The sequence below is a fragment of the Erithacus rubecula genome (genome assembly GCF_903797595.1).
Source record: "Erithacus rubecula genome assembly, chromosome: 3".
Taxonomy (NCBI): domain Eukaryota; kingdom Metazoa; phylum Chordata; class Aves; order Passeriformes; family Muscicapidae; genus Erithacus; species Erithacus rubecula.
The window spans coordinates 64,865,685-64,885,693 of NC_136689.1; the positions used below are offsets into that span (position 1 = coordinate 64,865,685).

Sequence of the window (20,009 nt, forward strand, 5' to 3'; positions counted from 1 at the left end):
TTTGCATATTGATTGTATAAGCTTTCTGGAGGTCTCAAAACAGGGCAGCCTACAGCTTCAATGCCAAAACCAGAACGTGGGCAGGTTTTGACTGGCTGGCTCAAGGCTAGAACAAGCAGCCAAAGCATCCTGAAGGAGGCAAATGCAAGATGCAGCTGCTCCCAGCTCTGGGTCCCACTGAATTATGAACAAAACCAGGAGCTTCTGCTTTGCATGCAGATAACCTGATCAGCACCACCTTGGCTCTTGGATAGAAATCATCTCCCAGCATGTGTGGGAATCCCTCACCTCTTAATTCTGGGGAGAAAAAAAGTACACTGTAGCCACAGCTTGAGTTGCCATGCCTCCTGATGTACTTTAGACCCCAAAGCAAAAAGGCCTGTCTGGCATGGAGGCCCAGCCTAAAGGAAGGTATGGAACAAAAGGGTGCATTTGCAGCCCCTGGGCAGGGCTCAGGGTTAAGCCTCTCCCTTACAACTATGGCAGCACAAGCACTGCTGGCTTTCAGTCAACAGAGGTTTATGCCAGGTAGGTCTGATTAGAAGGAGCAGCATGTCCAGAGGGGGAGCAGCAAGCAATTTCACTGAGGCCTGGTTGGGAAAGTCCCAGCATCTAAATCAAGATTAATTCTTGAGCACAGCATCCAGTGTATGTATAAACACCTCCTCCTCCCTCATGTCTGTGGAAACGTGGTGGGGAGGCCAATGAATCTGGGCATTATCAGTCCAGAGAGATCATTTCACAGTATCAAGTTCAGGTTCTGGCTTCATATCCCACATATTATTATAAGTTTCTCCACTTTACCACTAGATGTACCCTATACTCTACTGTACTGCACGATTATTCCTCATCTCCCTCGTGATTTCTAGGCAGTTTGGTATCAAAACCAAGTAGAAAATCCTCATATATCTGATGCTTATCTGAAGGCAAGGAAGCCACACATCCAATCATTAAAACAAAAGACAAAGAATAAAAATCAGTGCTTTCCATCCTTCAGCTTATTTACAATTCACTTTGTTTTTCCCCACACAGCAAGAAGAATTACCCAAGCTCCCAGGCTAGTCTGGGAAGGACTGAGCTGGTCAATACAATTTAGCTAATTCAACTGCTTTATGTCTTTCACTGTTCTTTGTCTCAAGATCTTTCACTTCCACCGCTCCTCCCACATAACAGTTAAACTCCAAAGAATCATAAAACCCCTTGTCAATACTTAAAAAAAAAAAAAAGTCCATCCTTCAGAACATGACCTGATCTGTTTAGGAAAAAAAAAAAATAGTCTGCTTTGTTAAAGCTTCAACTTAGTGCCATGCTAGGAGTGCAGGATGCATCCAAGACAGGTTGAAATTTGGACTGTGATTTACTTCAGGCCTCATGAAATGGACAATGTCTCATAAAGAAAGAGAAGGCAGCCTTTAAAATTACACTCCTTTCAGATATTTTTATGCCATGTTATCTTTGTCACTGCTTTTGTTTCATTCTTAAAAAATGGCATTTTAGCCCAAGGTGTCTGGAAATGTAGGAAAACACAGGGAACTTCTCTTCAAAGCTCCTGCCATTTCATGCATACAGGAAGTAAATCCTAAACAAAGAGAAAGTGAAGCAGCAGTATTTTTAGGAACAATTGTTTAATACCCTGTTGCTAAGTCCCCCCTTAAGAATCTCGTGAATATGACTGAAACTTAAGTCAAAAGTGCAGTAACATTATGCTATTGGGCTAAAGAGTTTAGTCATTTGTTTGTTTCTTAAAACATACAGAGAATCTCTATTGACAATGTATTTCCAGTGTTAATTACCAACATCACCCACTTAAGAGAGCAATCCACTCAGCCCCTGCCAGTTGTAATCACAGGAACCAAAAAGATGCAGGCAGTTTTGCAAATCAGACATGATCTGTACTAGGACAAGTTTCTGTCAGTCTTCTCTTTTTGGCTTAGTATTTGTATCCTCAAAAAAACCCCAAAAATGGCCCAAAAAAGCCCTCAGATGCACACACACTTTACAGCAAGTCACAAGACAAATACCAAAATCCCAATCACACGGGAAACTCCCTCTTATAATGGCAGAGCAATTCCAAAACAAATTCCAAGCACCCCCATATACTCTCTAGTGGTAACCAGTGTTGAACCCTAGCATGGGACAAACCAAACAAAGCTGAGCAGCAGGAGATCTCTATGGCTAAGCTGGTAGGAAAGTCATTGCAGTGCATGCAGGGAAGGGCAGGGTGGGGTGAACAGGTCCCAGGATGGATCAGATTGGGATCCCTGACTCATTTCAGCTGCATGTTTGCAAGCAGGCCCAGCAGGAGATCCCCCAGCTATTGCTCCCCATAGCAGCAGGCACTGCCATCCTGCTGGTGTGGTGGCACACCTCATGATCCTCATGGAGTCTCAGTGCTCGTTCAATCTGCCTGCCAAGGCTAAGGTGGCCCTGGGGAGCCTCCCCACACAGCAGCATGTGGTGGCACATGGGAGTAGCTGTCCCCTTGGCATCCCCCAGGTGCCACAGCCGTGCCCTCAGCATCCTCCCCAGCTCAGAGTGGCTGCCTGGCTCCTGGCAGTGAGACTCTCCCGGCAGACAGCACCAGTGGGATGGCAGGAGTGCCATTACTCAGATCCACCAAGGCTGGCTGAGTGTGCTAAGGCAGAAAAAGCCACCGGTGATTAAATTCAAATGACAGATTTCAAATCTCTTTTCAGGGCTACCAGGGCAGTCTGCAAAGTGAGCCAGTGCCACGCAGCTGCCAATACATGATACCTAAGGATACATGATACACACACACGCGCAGGGAGCATTCTGTATTTTTATCCTAGAGAAAAATTCTGCTTTGCTGTGAGTAAAGGCAAGTTGTAAGCCTAAGTGAGAGGAAAGATAATGATCTACAAATCCAACGAGGGGGGGGTACCACTTCTGAATCATTATGCCGTATTCACATTTAAGCAACTACTTGCTACACAGACTCAGCAAGTTCAAACAGGCTGAAATTGATACAACTGCATTCCCAGCTTGGCTCAAAGTAACTCCTATTCCCTAGCAGCAACGTTGTCAGAACACCTCAAAGGAAAAAAAAAGAGAGACAAATATTTGCCTGATGATGCTGTGACAGGGAAGTGATTCAAACCATGCATCCAAAGCGAAGCTTCCCAAAGGACTGCAGAAGAAAGCAGTTTGCATCAACTCTAGTGTAAGGGAGGGCAAAAGAGGAGTAAATGTAGTGTGAGCTTCCCAGTACCACTTCACCAAGCTGTCACACACAGTTTACATTATTGTTCAGAGCAAACCTAAATTAAAAATGCTGAATACTGCAAGGAGACTTTCAAACTGTAAGAAACTTCTATATGGGAGAAGATCCTCCTTTATTAAACAAGATCCTTCTCAGGTCACCATACTTCCTTAAGCTTGGAGGAAAAAAGTGTACTAACAACAGTAAAATCAAGCAGAAGTAATATTTTTAATGTGTACCAAAAATCTGGCCTGGCCATTCTGAACTGTTTCCTTCAATCTTTTCAGAGATTTATGGTTTTCAGCCATGCTCTTTAGCTACCACACTATATAATGTTATTCAGTTACTTCATTGCTGACTTTTCAGAAAACTTTAGGTTTAAAGAAAACAAGTGTTATTAGAAAGTAAGGATAATTGAGGACATTTTAAATTTTAGTAACAGGGAAAAAAAGGAAAGAGAAAGAAAGAAAGAGAAAATTAGAGAAAATATGTCACAACAGGGAAAAGATTTATCCTAAAGAGCAAACACAGTCGAAGAAGTCCTAGGTATGTCCTGCCTCCCCTCCAGAACCACACCCCTTTCTTAACCAAGCAAACATAAGCCCCAGCTACTTCCCAGAAGCAGGCAAAGTCCTCTTGCTGTTGGTTCCCTCTCACACCCCAGTGTTGAGCAATCCTGATGGCACAGCACAGAACAACTTGCTGCGTCACATAGCTCAAGAAGGAAAAAACAGGCAGGCACAGCACTGCTGGGGAGGCTGTGCAGATGGAGCAGAGTATCTCTCCCTGACACTCACACACACACAGACACATGCAGGCAAGGAAGCTGCACCAGATAAGGGAAGCACATCTTCCTTAAAAGCAGGGTCTCCACATTACCCTGGTATCAGCAGCCACCAAGTATCTCAAGGGGTAAGGAAGTAAAAGGTTATCACTGCACACACACAAACTGCAAACTTCCCAGCGCTGAGGACGGCATCCTAGCAAAAGAGGTTTCACATGCTCAGCCCATTTCCTCTCCTGTTCCTGAACATGTGGTCCTCCTTCCTTACAGCACTCCCTCGCTGAGAAGAGAAGCACTAGGAAGAAGTTTCACATCTTGTTACTTATCTGTTTAGTCAAACTGGAAACAAAATTCCCGGCATGACCTGTGCTACTTTATAGAAGTTTGGGAACTTTAGCCCTCAAGTGGAATTCATTCAGTCCATGAACAATTGTCACCTTACTCTCTCTCCCCTCAGTCTGAAACTGTCAAAAAAGCTACCACTGAAGTGTCTTGGTGTAAAAAATGAGCCACACAGAAGTTGTACACCTTCCCTGTTTCAAGGTATCTTTCCACATGAGTCAGCACTGGAAAGCTGACTCCGAGGATTTACAGAAAAAAAAAATCACTGAGAGTGTTTAGCAAACTTCAGCTTAGAGACCAGCCTGAAGAACTTGGCATATCTATAGATACCTTCAGGATTTGCATATTGTGTGCTATTTCACAGGTGCACAATGGCACTATTATTTTAAAGACCTTTGTCTTTCCCTAAGCTGTGTACATCGTGCATATGAGCATCACGGCTCAACAACCTGAGTGAAAGGATATGGCTAAGTCCAAATGACAAAATTCTCTTCACTTTTTAATTTTATTTTTTTTACCGACTACAGAAGTTTTCCCCAATGCTGTCAATCTATTGTTGTGGAATAGCCTATTTTTAAAAGAGGGAAGGAAAGAAAGAGGAAAAAACTTGCTGACCCTGAGAGGGGGCATGCTCTGCCATTTGCTGGTTCCAGCATGCTGAACTAGAACAGGTTCAGCAGGTTAGATACTGGGGGGAAAAAAAGCATAAAGCTGGAAGACATACATTAAAGGTGGAATGACAGCAACCACAAAGCAGTTTGTGATAGACTTTTTCCTCATTCTCGTGGGTACTTTGCCCAGGAATCTTTTCAGAGGATAGGAGGACAGGGAATACATGTTTATAAGAGAAGAGATGCAAGTATTTCTGATGTGCATGCACAACAGGCTGAACAAAGATTACCTTAACATGCAAACTCTCTCAGCAAACTTTCTTACCACCAGCATTTTCTACACAGAATCAGCCAACCGAAGTACAACCTACAAGACAAACTACCAACCAAAAAGCGAACAAAACAACATGTTATTTGTTAACCTTGAGAGCTAACACGTCCAAAAGAATCACATGTCAGGTTTATGGCACAGGACTAAAAGCACCTCAACTCCTCACAAGGATCACCTGGATTTTCTAGTGCTTGCTAAGTTAAGGCTTGTATTTATTTTGTAGCTCTTCAAGGTGAGAAGGGGAGGAAACATCCCTGAGAATACTAGACCTTCAGAGGAGGTGATACTCCTGAAAGGGTACTTATGTGCAAAGATCAAGGTCTTGCACTGCCATGTGCTCTGAGGCTAGAGTCTAATCTGTCAAGTGGCTTGTGCTTATTTGAACTGTGACATGGGTAACAAAGCAGTACTAAGCTCCGCTCAATACTCTCTGTTATAGGGGAGATTTATGTTACTGCCTGTGAGGAGAGTGGCATTACCCTGCCACACCAGACCACCTTCTCCTCGACACAGATCACACCAGGAACCTAAACTTATTCAGAGTGTCCCCTTTTTTTGCCTTGCAGAAGACCAAAACATAAGAACCCACGACCTTACAACAGACTTTGCTATTGCTTAAAGGCAACACACAGAGAAAATCTAGGACTAAAAAGCACACTGAAGTCTTGTGTTTAGGTACTGAGGAGCTCTGGAGATGCAAGTATAATGTTTCTCATTGTGTACGCTTAGGTTCTCAAGAACAATGGAGCTAATTAAGGTCTGCATATAAATCTTAACTCTGCACTTCCTTGCTTCACTTGATTCTAATCAGATCTCAGCATTCATGTTTTTGTGTTAACTTCCTCTGCTGTTCTTTAATGATAACTGAAGGGGGATACTGTCCAAGCCTACAAAAGCAGCAAGTAACACATCTGAAATCATGGCATCTCCTTTCAGTTCTGAGGGCTCACAGAGGTTCTGTGGCACACGAGGTCATCCAGAGTCTTTTAGTGCTGAAGATACTAGTGAAGGGGTTTTTTTGAACACCCTATATGTGAGCCATGTGAATTAAATGAAAGTTATATATAGTTTTTCCAGAAGTAAATCTACTCAGCAACAGTGAGACAGACAAAAGTTTCTTCCTGAAACAATTAATAGTACTGTAGACTTCTAATTCAAATCAGAGACACAGAAAAACAGACTCTTCTCTTACTGCTGTACTGTTGTTGAAAAGGCTGGCTGACTTGCTTGCCTTCTTCCTCTCTTTTCTTTCCTTTTTTCTTTCTTTCTAATTTAAACATGTGGGTCCCAGCAGAATACCAAACACATATTCTGGATATTATCTGCTGACAGGAGAGGCCAAAAAGCTTCCCTCCACCCGTTTCCCCATCCTTATTTACAAAACGTACTAGCAAAAAATGTAACAACCATCTTTAACTGCAAAACAGCTATCACATCTCACCTGCTTCCCACAACTACAGTCATCAGTTGTGGTAAGCTGCAGAATAAATCAGTTACTAGAAGGCAGAAGTTAGTCCTTTGTGTTCATGATCCCTGCTGAAGAATTAGGGCACTTGCATTTGCTGAAGCTTATCTTTCACTAGCATGCTGACAGTGGTTAAATCATCCCTCCACATATAAGGAATGGATTTAAAGGCCTGTAGTACAACCTGGTTCTTAATATTTAAGAGCACTGCTTACCAATTACTACACTGAAATAAAAGCTTCTTAGGAAATGACCAAAGAAACATTTCTATTGTGCAAGACAATGAGAGACAGCCTTTTCAGGTGTGTGAGGTGTTAATCATTTTCTGTGTGGCAAGCTTTTTGGCTATTTGTTTTTAGCTTCATGATCATGTATGTTGAGTTTTTCAAAGCTACACCAAATTTCCACTTGCAGACCACCAGAAAGTAAACCATGTTGTAATAAGGCAGTTCCTCTCCTTTTCTGGGAAAGGAAAAAAAAAAAAAAGTATCTTCATCACATTTGGTTATCCTCTGCCTCTAAAACTCCCATCTTAAGCAAATGCCAGCCTGCACGTGCTGGACTACAGAAATCCTATTTGTACCCAGAGGCTGGGCATTGTTACTGCACTGCACCCTGCAAAGCACACACAAGGTGCTGGAAGCAGGCCAATGCCATAAATAACATGGGAGCAATTCACAGGTGGAATGCAGCGAGAGGATGGATTCAGCCAGATCTTGAGGACACTCTGTCTATTGGACATTTGCAGAGCCACAGGTGGCCTGTGTGCATGCCTGCCCATGACACACAGACTCTTGTTAAAGGGAGCAGGGAAACCTTTGAAGTGTATGCATCTCGATCCCCATGCCTTTATCAGGATCCAGCACTCATTTCTGAGCAGTGCATTACAATCTTCCAGACGTGCACACTCTTCATATGCCAGGCAAAGATGGCTGGTTAAAATGTCAAAATTCAGATTACCCTACTGCATGTGCATTTTCTGTCTTTCTCAAGAAACTCAGTCAGCAACACACAGGTGCACACATAAAGTGTTGTTTCAGAAAGACTTGAACATCAGAATAGTATCATACCGTGATTAAAAAGACAGCTGTTTATCTTTCCACAGCATATTAAAATCAGAAGTTTAGGAAAACTATCTAGTACTGAAAGTAAGATTGAGAAATGAAAGTGCCTTCTTAATTAAAAGAAGAAATACCTTCTTTGATAGGACCCTTTGTAAGAATGCTTCAAAGCATAGCTTCTGTGATCCAGATCTTCCAATCTGAGTTTCAAAGACTTCTGCATGTGGTTGTTGCATGTGGTGTTTTACATGTGCCAAAAAAAAAAAAAAAAAAAAAAAAAAAATCCCCAAACTTTGAGACCTGCTCCTGAGATGGTACATAAACAGCCCACAAGTACCTAAGCAGGATGTAAATAAAAAGCCATTCTGAATAATTTTGTCATGCATGGGGCAAGGAATGGAAGAAAAGAAAGAAGGTAGATACTTTCCACATTTTAGTTTCAAATGAAAAACTTCTGTTAGTTTGCATTACTGGACTTATATGGACAGCCTGGAGAAAACCAGCCATGGACAATGCTCCTTCATTTACCAAACTGGGGAAGCTGTGGCTGTAACACATGCATTATTCCTTCACTCTTTTCAGACTTGCCACAGAGCCTTTAATAGCTTCCCACTGGAAACTGTCAGGAAGGTCATTTCTCGCCTCCCTTTTGGCATTTATACCCCATTAACATTTTCTAGTTGCATAGAGAGCATGTCTTTGGCAGGGAGGAAAATGTGACTTTAAAGTGATAGGCACGGACTACCCTTAGTCATAGAAATGGAAAAGGAACTGCTGGCAAAATATCCTACCCCCAAAGGAAACACTTTTGGAGCAAGTGGAGGCATCGCCCTTCTGAAGGACTGAAGGCTGATGCATGTTCTGTTTGAATGGATCACAATAAGTCAAGTAAAATTTTTTTCTCTACCTCAAGATCCCTTCTGAAGGCTCACAAACCACCACTACAACCACAGCAGCAGCCTAACTCCTCTGTCTGCATTTTGGGGAGAGGCAGTGGTAGAGATGGAGTAAAAGACTTGAAACCTCCTATTTCGTGTCAGAGTCTAGATCCATAAGGGCTCCTTGGAGTTGGGATTATTTACAGATAAAATCCCTAGGGAGTTAATCTGACTGTACAGATGGAATACCTTTGGAAAATCTTTAGTAGTTGCAATCTTTTGAATAGAGACAATACACTGGGAATCCAGCTCTTACAGAGCTACAGGAACTCTTCATACACCCCCTTCCCTTCTACATAGCTTATGCTCCTGATGGAGATATGAGCATTCAACTTTAATTCACTGTGACTGAGAGAAAGCCACAGGGTCTGTCTCTCTAGCTAAGAAGGGTGAGGATAAGGCATATCCTAAACTGCAGATTTTCTTATGTACTGATCTTTGTAGTGCCAGCTACAGGGATGTTGAACTAAAAAAAAAACCCCAAGAAAACAATGCTCCCAAATCCCTAATCAGCTCCTGATTCTAGAAGATTTGCTCTTTCCAATACTGGTCAAAAAGAAAACAAAAAAACTCAGCATCATCTCCAGGTCTTCTTCTCTAGAGCAATTAATGATGCTAATACCAGGCACTAACAAGTCTCCCAGTTGTATCAGCATGCACCAACCCTCCACATATGGCAGGAGCAGCACTGATACAGCAGCAGACAGTCTGATGCCACATCAGAAGAATGAGACAATCAGCTTTTTGCTCTGGACAGAGTGCTCTCCAGAGACCTTTGCTCTCTCCAAATGTGACTGTCCCCACAGAAGGTTCAGGTCACTCCTGAACAGCCTGGCAGCCTGTAAGAGAGTTTTCTGAGTTACCCTGGACTCAAGGTTCCCTATGAAAATCCTGGCCAAGAGTCACACTGGTCAGAAAAGGAAGCAGGTTTTAACCTCCTTTTCTTACTAATATTGCACAAGAGAACCTTCCCCTTCCACCCCAGTCTGCTGTGCCCATTCAACTTAACTTGTTGAAGAGGAGCCAAGGAGCACAACAAAAAGAAACTGGACTTCATTTGAGAGGCTATGACTCATTTACAAATGAAGTGTTGCATGTATTGTGGGAGTCAGGAAGGCCAGCATCGATTTCACAAGTGAAGAGTACATGCAACACCCCAGCACACTAACTCAAGGAAGAGATGTGCAGGAAACAGTGTTCTCACTTACTCCAAATAAAGTCTGGCTGTTGCACTGAAGTTTTACTGTAATGAAGAACAGCATCAAGTAAGAGCACTGGAGGGTTTTTTTCTCCCTTGGTAAAGTGAAGGTGGTGAAAAAATACTTTTGATGGAGATGGCTGGCACTTGAGAGTTTAACAACACTGGTAAGCATTTTCTAACTCAAAAAAGCAACCAAAATTTGTCTCCTTCCTTCCTCTCCTCAGCTGAATGTCTAATGATGTGGCTGCTTTGAGGATGAAAGATAGATCAGAAATTTCATTCTTTGATGGAAACAGCAGTAAGTACTCCCATGGCACAGTATTTCCCTGGAAAGGGCCATCCCATTGAACTTTTTCCCCTAAAAGGTCTTTTAAAAGTCTAGATTTAAAAATAGTATATACAGCTAAATAAGAGCCAGAACAGAGGGGAAAAAAGAGAAGGGAGGATGGACATGGCATAAGCCTACACATTTTCCCCCCCATTCACATACCAGCAGACCAACTTCTCCCTTGCTCCTCTCCTGCAAACTAAGCATATTTGGTGTAAGTGCAATAAATCCTGGGAAGCTCCTGCAGGACCTTCACAAGTTACACTGATTCTTTACCAGCACAAGTTTCTGCTAAACCTGTAACTCCTCTGTTTGACCCCTTGTTGTGCAATGGTCCAGAGATAACACCATGCTGGCTACCAGGGGCACATGAGAATTTATTTTTCTTTCTTTTTTTTTTTTTTTTTATGCTGGTTTAGACATACATTTGTCACTACTTAGATACTGTAACACAAAAATAGAGAACAATGAAAGAACTGCACACAAAAGAGGACAAAGATGGACTTGCAGTATCACCTAGCTGATACAGAAGAGCAGACATGGCACCACTACAGACGTGGCCTGCAGGAGTTACGTATGAGGCAGGACCTGGCAAACAGGTCCTTGCTGTAGAATCCTGAGGCAGAAGCAGTTTTGAATGAGATGTGAGACACATTCAGCCACAGCACTGACAGTCCACTGAACATGATGCTACAGCTAAGTTTGAGATGCCTGGAAAAGAAATTCACTTCACACCATCTTAGACCAGAAATACCTGTTTCAGCAGGAGGTACTGGTGGGCAAAATGAACATCTTCCTTGTGAGTATACCACAGCACCAGATAAAAAATTTGATTTCACTTTGCATTTATCCTCATCTGCCTACTTGCACATTCATGTCTTCCTTCAGCAACAAGATCCAGTATTACAGTCAATTGTAGCAACAAGAAAAGGTTATTCACTGAAAAAAGACCAGAAGGCACAGTCTGCCAAGCACAACTCTCCTTTAGGAGAATCAGCATATTTCAGTGTGCTCAGGATTTTGCTTGTCATGGGTCTGGGGTCATTCGTGCAGAGATACCAAGCTCGGGAACAGCCTTCTGCTGCTGCAGGGCAGCCCTGCACAAGGAGCTTAACAGAACCAACAGGCACCTATCAGACAAAAAAAACCTTGTAATATCAAGTTTTTTCTTGCATAAACTTAGGTCCTTTTTGTGTGATCATTAAATACAGCACTCCATCCCAGTAACTTCAGGCCTCATCTTGTTAAACAAAAAAATTAAAACCAAACTATCTGCTCCATCAGAAGGTTCTGATCTCTGCTTCTTTTGGGCAAGTCACTGAGTCTGGCAACTCTGGCTATAAATTTGCTACAAAAGCATGCTAAGAATTTCTATACAGGGAAACCTGCATAAGCAAAGGTGACTACATGAATCTCTCATAGGCCCAGAGTTAAGTTTCAGGGGAAACCTCTCTTTCCTGCTTCTAGGAGGGCATAAGAGATATCCAGTGAGCAAAACCCAAAAAAAACCCTGCACAAGCAATCCTCCAGCAAGCCACCCAGACACAAGTGACTGACCATCCCAGCGTTCCACCACTGGAAGTCACTCTTGGATACTGACAGTGGCATCTCAGCAGTTGCCCTGCCCTCCCCACGTCACACAGACTAATGACCCGACCTGGAAAACGTGGCTCACAACACCTCTGGTCAGATGAGTCAGATGTGTGATTTATTCAGTGCCCAAGGCCAGTATCTCTTTGTGCTTTTCTCCTTCTCATTTTTTATCTATCTTGCCAACTCTCCCCAATTCCAATCAATTTTAAGTTAAATAAACATGGAATTACAAAACTGCATTCCCTCTCTTTTCACCCAAGTGTTTAACATGAGCAAGATTATACAGAAAAGGTAATGCTGCAAGCAGGTATTACTCCCATTGTGCAGGACTATGTTCTTTCCTACTGTCATCAAAATCACCCTTTCATTCCATCTATAGCAGACTGCTTGGAAAATGATTGGTAATAATCAGGAAAACAAGACACCTTCCTTTCCATACAGAACCACTCTATATCCATCACTCCTGTCCTTTTCCTTGTAAGCAATATTCTCTTCCCCACCTGTCTTACAGCTTCTTTGTAGGTTGCAAAGTCTTGATATGGGGACTAAAGCTATGTGGGAATCCATGAAGTCTTTATCAGTTCTGAGATGTTCCACCCATGCAAATAAACGAATACTGAATCAAGGGGTGAGAGAGGGGAAGGAAAATCCGTGTGCTTTAACATTTTGTTCCCCAGTTGACAACTGTACATATTGCTACAATCCCTACAAAGGAAACTACATTTGGAAATTTGTGCAGGGAATTTGTCAGATCTATAGTGCAGTAAATTGTCTATAGTGCAAACAAATATTGATGTATGCATTTAAAAACAAGATAAATATACCAAAGAGGCATCTTCATGATGGCACTTGAATACCTAAGTACATAGCACCAACAAAACCCAGATGTTCTAATACAACCACTCGAATCCATGACTCTGAAGGTACAAAATTGGAAGCTCCTATATAACTTGGCTATATATTTTTATCCCCTGAAAAAAATCTGTTTGTCATGCTACTACTATTAAAAGAAAAAAAAAAAAAAAGCTATAACAACTCTTGGTAATACTTAAAACTAGAAAATCTTTCTCTATTCTGATTTCCTCCCACTACTTAAGCATCCTAGTAGCTGTAGTGTGTGTTATGCCACATTTGTAGGTCACAGATACTGCACATTTCCTGCCCAAGTGTCTTTAGTCAGCTGGCTAGTCCCTCCAAGGAAACAAAACAGCCCCTATGCTGTAATCCTTTCCAAACTCCTGGGACACAATCAGCACTCACCTGTGCATGTTTCCATTGGTGGTGAAGGACTGTCCACATACTGAACATTTATAAGGCCTTTCACCTGAGTGCACCAGCATGTGGCGATCAAGGGAGCTCGCTGAGCTCAGAGACTTTCCACAGATGCTGCAGGAATGGTCTGTCCCTCCAGTGTCAGTGTTATGCTGGAGAAAGCAATGATTTTTTTACATTGAACGCCCCTTCTGAAGTGCCAGTAAAATATCAGCAAGAACTATAAACAAATGAAGCAGCTCTGAAGAGCCACTTGGCACAATACCTTATATGAAGGTGTGCCCTGGACCTCTCATCCCCAGCCCTCCTCCCTCAACTCCAGCCCCCCTCCTCCCCCCTCATCTTTAACCCCCTAATGCACCAGCACAAGCAGCTGTTTCATACAGCCTGCAATGCAGCATTTCTGCTGGGTCTGCAGCAAAAGAGGATACAGAGGGACTCAGCAACAGCCCATCAGACAAATGGTACCTTGGGACACTTCAGGCTGTGCAGTGGTTGGGGGGTTGTATGAACGGTAAGGAAAGAGGATGGAATTATGAACTCCACAGCAGAAGACAGACACTTAAAAACAAATACTCTTTAAAGATACTAAGTTTCAACTTACTGCATAGTAAGACAACAAAACTAAACTGCTTCTGAGTGTACATGCAGACTTCTATGACCATAAGAATGCATTACAAGGTCAAGTTACGGCCATTAGCTATTGCGCTATATGTACCACTCTTACTTGCATTCAGAGACTTGAAGATTTCTTTACATACAAAAAAACCCCCAAACCAAACCAAACAAAAAAATACTAGAACAGTAAGAAAAAAAAAATTAAGCAACAGTTAAAGTACAGGAGAAAAAGCTGAAGTAATAAGTATCTAGTGAAGCCAGTCATCAACCACACCTTAGCACCCAACGAAGAGCCTTTTGCTAGAGAAAAGGGCAAACCTCCTTATTAAGTATGCATATATTTCAGGAGGAGCAAGAACAGGCCTGTAGCTGACCAAAAAAAAGTGCATTATCCAGTTAAAAAAAAAAAGCCTCCCAAAACTGTTACATACTGTGAAAGACTGAGAGCTCTTCCACACTGAGTTGATTTAAAAATTATGTCTTCCTGCTTCTTAATTTGCATGACCAGTAAAAAGATCTGTACTCAAACAGGATAATAAAACAGGACTTAGGCCTCATGATGGAAGTGGTTTTCCGGATCCTTAGGATACCTTAAGCTATGCAGAACAGGACACACATCCTTGTTTGAGCCACTGGGTGGGGGTTGAATGCCAGGCAAGGAAGGGAGGAAAATTACCCACCTCAGGGTTTGGTTTGTGGGGTGTGCTTTTTTAAGAAAATGCAAGGGAAGGCTAAAATAAAAGCCAAACAATGGAAGCATTTCATTGGCTTGCACAAGGAATTCTTTTTCACCACTGCAAAATGCAACCTGGCAAATGAAATACTCTTAATAAAAGTAAGAAATCAAGAGCTGGTACTCTGCATACCTGACGAATGTGCATAGTTAGCTGGTGCTGTGTAGTGCAAATCTTTTCACACAGAGGACAGGTATAGGAAGACTTCTCTTCTTTTGTTTCCTGTAGACAAAAGAAAGCAAAACAATCAGAAGGAATATCAATGTAAAAGGACTACAAAGCAGTCAGTGATGAGGGTGGAAAAACATAATCCATCCCAAATACTGGTAACAGAATAACTTATATTTATACATTTATCATCATATAGATCCCTCAAGCTAGTTTCAGAAACTTCTGAATTTATAAACAGGGGCCATTTCAACTATTACAGAAGTACAGCAGCTGTTTTAACAGCACACAGATACTCTGCAGTAGCAGTTTAGGACAGGAAGTGAAGGCAAGTTAATTGCAAGGAGCTCAAACTGCCAGGAGGAATTTAGCTGACCAGAAAGTAATTCCTGGAACATCGTCAGAATATATGGGCAAACATCATTATTCTTTCCAAAGATTTTTAATAGCACAAGTTGTCAGAACTTCAGATTTTCCACCCCATCTTGACAGCAAAGCACTATCTTGGTGCCCTTTTGTAGGGGCCGTATGTTCTGCTCCATGGCTGACTCAGAAGGAAGAGTGGCATTTACTGAATCATCAGCACCATTTCCTTTAGCATCCTGTGTTTCTGCTGGAAGCATCCCATGCAGGCACACCAGCCAGGCCCCACCCTTCTGAAGCTCGCAAGATCTGATGAGATCATAGGGAGAAAGAGGTGACAATGCCCGAGTGTACGTGACTCCAAAAGAACACATTATGAACCCTGCCATTCTCCGCCCAGGTGAGAATCAGGAGGAACCGTGGTCAAACCACGAGTACAAACAATGAAGCCATCCGGAGAGCTCAACCTGATTTAAGTATGCCCTTGAGACACTGAGCAAAGCCACCACTCTTTCAGCCAGGGATGAAATGGCACTCTTGCAGGAACCAAAGCTGTTTGCCTCAATTTGTCCACAAGGGTGGCTACTGGATGATGTAAAGGGCATTTTCACAACCTCACCAGGAAGCCAGGCATGGCTTATGCACCAACGCCTGCACATTAAAAGGAAGATGATTTGGGCACTCAAAATTAAACCTCAGTTTTCCATTAGAATGATGCACACCTCTAGTGACAAGACAGTACAAAAAACATCTCTGCATGACCATAAAGCATAATTTTTATGCCAAGTGACATTTTCTACTAAGGTTCTTTGCTGGCTATCTGAAGTATCATTAGTAAAAGCTTGAAAACAAGCAAAAAGCAGAACACATTCTCAGCAGCTCTTTAGCTGCAAGTTGATGGGTATGAGCATGTCTATGCATCTCCTCTCTCCACACAACTCTCTTCTCCCGGTGATATTCCAAAGTCATCAACTCAGAAGCAATCACTTCCAAGTAGTCAGACACAAGCATCCACAAAGAACATTGCGAATGACTAACCCAAGTCTCTGTGACAAATCCTCTGGCACATTAGGACGATGCTGACACACTGTTAGAGACAGTTCTTTTTTATGTCTCAATAAAGCAATATGCCCTTCTGCATGATTTGGGGAACCATTCCAGAGAGTCCCTATATTACATTTTGTTTTCAAAAACAGGGCCATAATAATTTTGCAATAACTTCTGTGACCTGTAGACATGGATGAAGAGCTGTTTTCTGATTCTGCCTGAAGAAAGTAAGTCTTGAGACTTTGTTTCTAAAATGAAAGGATTAGGTTCTCCCACTTCTCCCCACTCTTTTGCTTGTACATGTTTTTCCAACCACATTTCAGCCTCTACATCCCTAAGGTAATCACTGTAGGCCACACATGCAGGCTGAGCACTTGAAAAACACTAGAAAGAAAGCAAGAAAGGCTGCCATTATGATGCCTGAACACTCAAAGAAAATTAAAATGCATTATCTCAGTGCCCCCCCCCCACCATTTTTTATATACAAACATGTAATTCACAAACATTCATTCCATCCCACTTATACAACTTTAATTCTACTATATGCAACCTGACCGTGGAGTAATGTTCAGCTCCAATTATACTGCACCCTGTTAAAAGCTGGCTCAAGACAGAGAACAAACACACTGTGCTGTGAGGAAAATCCCTGCATATGTGCTGACAGTTTAGATGATGTTTAATCCCCAGGCTATTTCTGCAAAATTATCAACCCACTACTGGTTTTTGCCCCCCTCCTCTTTAAACGAGTGCTGCAGTTCTGCTGCAGATGCACTCGATGATTACAAAGCCTGCTTTCCAGACTGCCTTCTCTTCAAATCAGCAAATTAACAGAAGATAGAGTAATTACTGGTTCACCTAGAAGCAAAGATCAGAAACACACTATAGCTCAGCCAGAGCTGATTAGTATTGAATCTGGGGTTTATTATTAACTAAAACCCAAACTTTCTCCAGTGGTCAGACAGGCTAACATGCTGCATACCGTAACACAGCTCAAGCAAATCCGCTGACTAACCCAATTCAGACCAAAAAACATTAGCATCCCTACTGTAAGAGTATCCACATTCACCTATTTAAAACACAGCACTCGGCTACCCCACCAGAGCCAAGTTGGTGAAAACAGAGTTCTTGAACTGAAAGATAAAATTAGCAGCTCATTTGTTAGCTACTCTGCCTTCAGTAAGTCAATCTGGCACAACAGCTCTGCATTCAACTGATGGCAAATGCTTTTGGAGTGTTGCATTAAGTCCATCTGTTTTTCTCCAGCACAAAAAACACCTCTGTCATACTTCCTATTTTCTTCAAGAGCAAAGCAAATGAGAAGTTAAAATACATGCAGGTTGATGTGAGAACATGATTTTAAACTATGGGTAGACGGCAGCCAAGATAAAGTCAGCATTATAGGGAGGACCATAGACTTTGGGACAAAGGTTCAGGGCAAAATATTTCGCTGCCAACTCATGGGAAACAGCAGTCAGAAAATCAGCTGTTATTATCCTTGAAATTATAATAAGGGGCATATTCTGACCAGAATCTGTGATCCCTGCACTGCTACACACTAAAACAATTCAGTGCTTTCATTCTGCTGTGCTGAAAGTGGAAATTCACTTTATTAGAGCCTGCTAACAAGATTGATACCCACTTAATATTTCACATCTCACTGCTATTTTCTCAGTAATTTAGTCATTTGCCCCTATGGCCTCAACAATCTTTCAGCCTAAAAACAAATAGGCTATTTACTATGTTTTCAATGTATTTGTTTATTTTTATGCTGTAAGAATCCCTCTTAATCCTGTCACATTTACTCTAGAGCTTCCTTTGATTCGATGCCCACCGAAATACCAGGTGGAATAAAGGTCACCAACACTAATAAACTTCCCTGAAGCCAGAACACATGGTGTACCAGTGGACAGCTGTGTAACAGCACTGCCCTGACACTGGTCTGGACTCCAGTGCCTCACTTCACATGATGAAATCAAGGAACCAGGGCAGCCCCTAAGTGAGAACATTGTAAATAAACCTTAAAGCCAGGTGCTAGACAACGGAATCCCACAAACACAGTTGAACGTATACTTCCCATTCCTCATTTAAGGATGTCCATTTACAGCTAATGGCTTTTAACTCCTTTCATGCTAAAAAATCCAAGACAAGTCATAAGTCTGTCAACTGGGCAGCTACTCAGCAATCTATTAATAAACTACTATAGGAACATCACATGAGTCATGCCTCTCAACCTTTCTGGTCCCTGTTACATCTTGATTTCTTTACAAAGTTTCTGTGCTTCACCTCAAGCTCCAAAGTCAAATGACCACAGGGATTTGGGGTTTTTCTTGATATCCTGCAGTACCTTCTTTGGTGGAGCTTGGCCCAGCAGGAGAAAAACAGAGATATAAATAACTACAGCTAAACTGATATGACTCTCTCCTTTCACTTGTTTAGATCAATATTGCTATCAGCTGGTGCCATCAACTGGTAAATGGAAAAAACCTGATAAAAGCTACATATGTTTACTCTGCAAAATTCATACAAGGCATTCTGCAATAGCTTTTCAGGCTTTAATTGACAAGGAAATTAAGGGCACCTTACACTACAGGCAAGAACTGAGCATCCTGATGAATGTTTTGTTCCAGAACCACTTTTAACCATAAATCACTTGAAACTTCCGTGGGGCAGCTACACACCTCATGAGATTATGAGAACGCAACAGTCAGGAGAAAGGATGCAGCAGGACAAAATGGCAATTCTTAGGTGACTTTGTCACTGCTAGGGGCATCTGCTAGACCAGCTCACCATTGCATGGCACTGGAGCTCGTGCTCAAATGCTTTATGTGTCAGCCTAAACACATGGACCCTGCTGATTCCCAGTTTTCTAAGTTATGGTCTGGAGAGATACCAGAAAATCTACACAGAGGAACAATGGCAGAGGCCAAAGAAAGAACCACTGAGGGGAAAAAGGCAAAACAATCAAAGAAACATAAATTACATCTTATCACTTTCCAGCTGCTTGTCACCCCTTTGCCCTTCCTGCATTTGGGTTTACGTACCTGGTTCCTCCTGCCAATCCGATTTGGTGCAGGAGACTTTGAGGGGGATTTGACATTTTGAGAATTCCCGCCGTTTTCAGCAATCTTCCCCACATTCATCACTGCTGACATCATGGCATCAATGGAGGACAAGTCTGCCCCGTCCAAACTGTTTGGTGAACTTGGTGATGCCTTATAGCTGTTTAAGCTTTCCAGCTGCTTCTCTGGAATTAAAAACAAAAACACAAACAGGAGTTCCTAGGCCATCTTAAAAAACCCAAACAACCCACAGTATTTTCAGCTGCCTGTAACTCCCATGACACACTGCTGGATCATCATGGAGCACAGGCAACAGGCATAACAACTGGAGTTCTTATAACAGGACAAACTTCTCATATTGGAATGCAAAGAGTACATGTTTCTCATAGGACAGTCCCATTTTCTTCATTTTCAACCTTAATTCAACATGGAGCTTATAGAGTGATTTACTTTACACTCTCTTGCTATGAAATGGTGTTATTTGTGGTACCTTGTGATCACCATGAACTAGTGGAGCAGTACTGATGAATGCACACTCTGGCAAGCACAATCATTCAAGCAGGCAGTGTGTTTTAAACAGGACTGCACAATTAAGGCATTAGTAACACAGTGTAGGATACTGAGCTCTCTTTTAAGCATGGTTTAAGCCAGCCCTGTATATGGAATTAGCTAAAGTAGCAAAACATCCAACCAAAACAAAACCCTATATCCCCTCTATTGCCTTCACTACCACAGATGACATATATGACTCTGGTAAACCAAGCCATACTAGTCCATGGAGAATATGTGTTACATACATGACTAACATCACAGCTAATGCTGTAAGGTTCAAACTTCTCCATCACATGCACTAAGTAGCAGGGATGCTCCAATC

At 42.2% G+C, this 20,009-nt stretch overlaps 1 protein-coding gene across 6 annotated transcripts in view; it reads right to left on the reverse strand.

The window, feature by feature from the left end:
• Positions 1 to 20,009, reverse strand: part of RREB1 (ras responsive element binding protein 1) — a 118,460-nt gene that overhangs the window by 41,333 nt on the left and 57,118 nt on the right. For all 6 annotated transcript variants that reach the window (XM_079299880.1, XM_079299879.1, XM_079299881.1 and 3 more), the window contains 3 exons: positions 19,118 to 19,320; positions 14,631 to 14,720; positions 13,135 to 13,298 (listed from right to left, as the gene is read on the reverse strand). In XM_079299880.1, the coding sequence (XP_079156006.1) occupies positions 13,135 to 13,298; positions 14,631 to 14,720; positions 19,118 to 19,320 (457 nt within the window). The remainder of the gene's footprint in view (positions 1 to 13,134; positions 13,299 to 14,630; positions 14,721 to 19,117; positions 19,321 to 20,009) is intronic.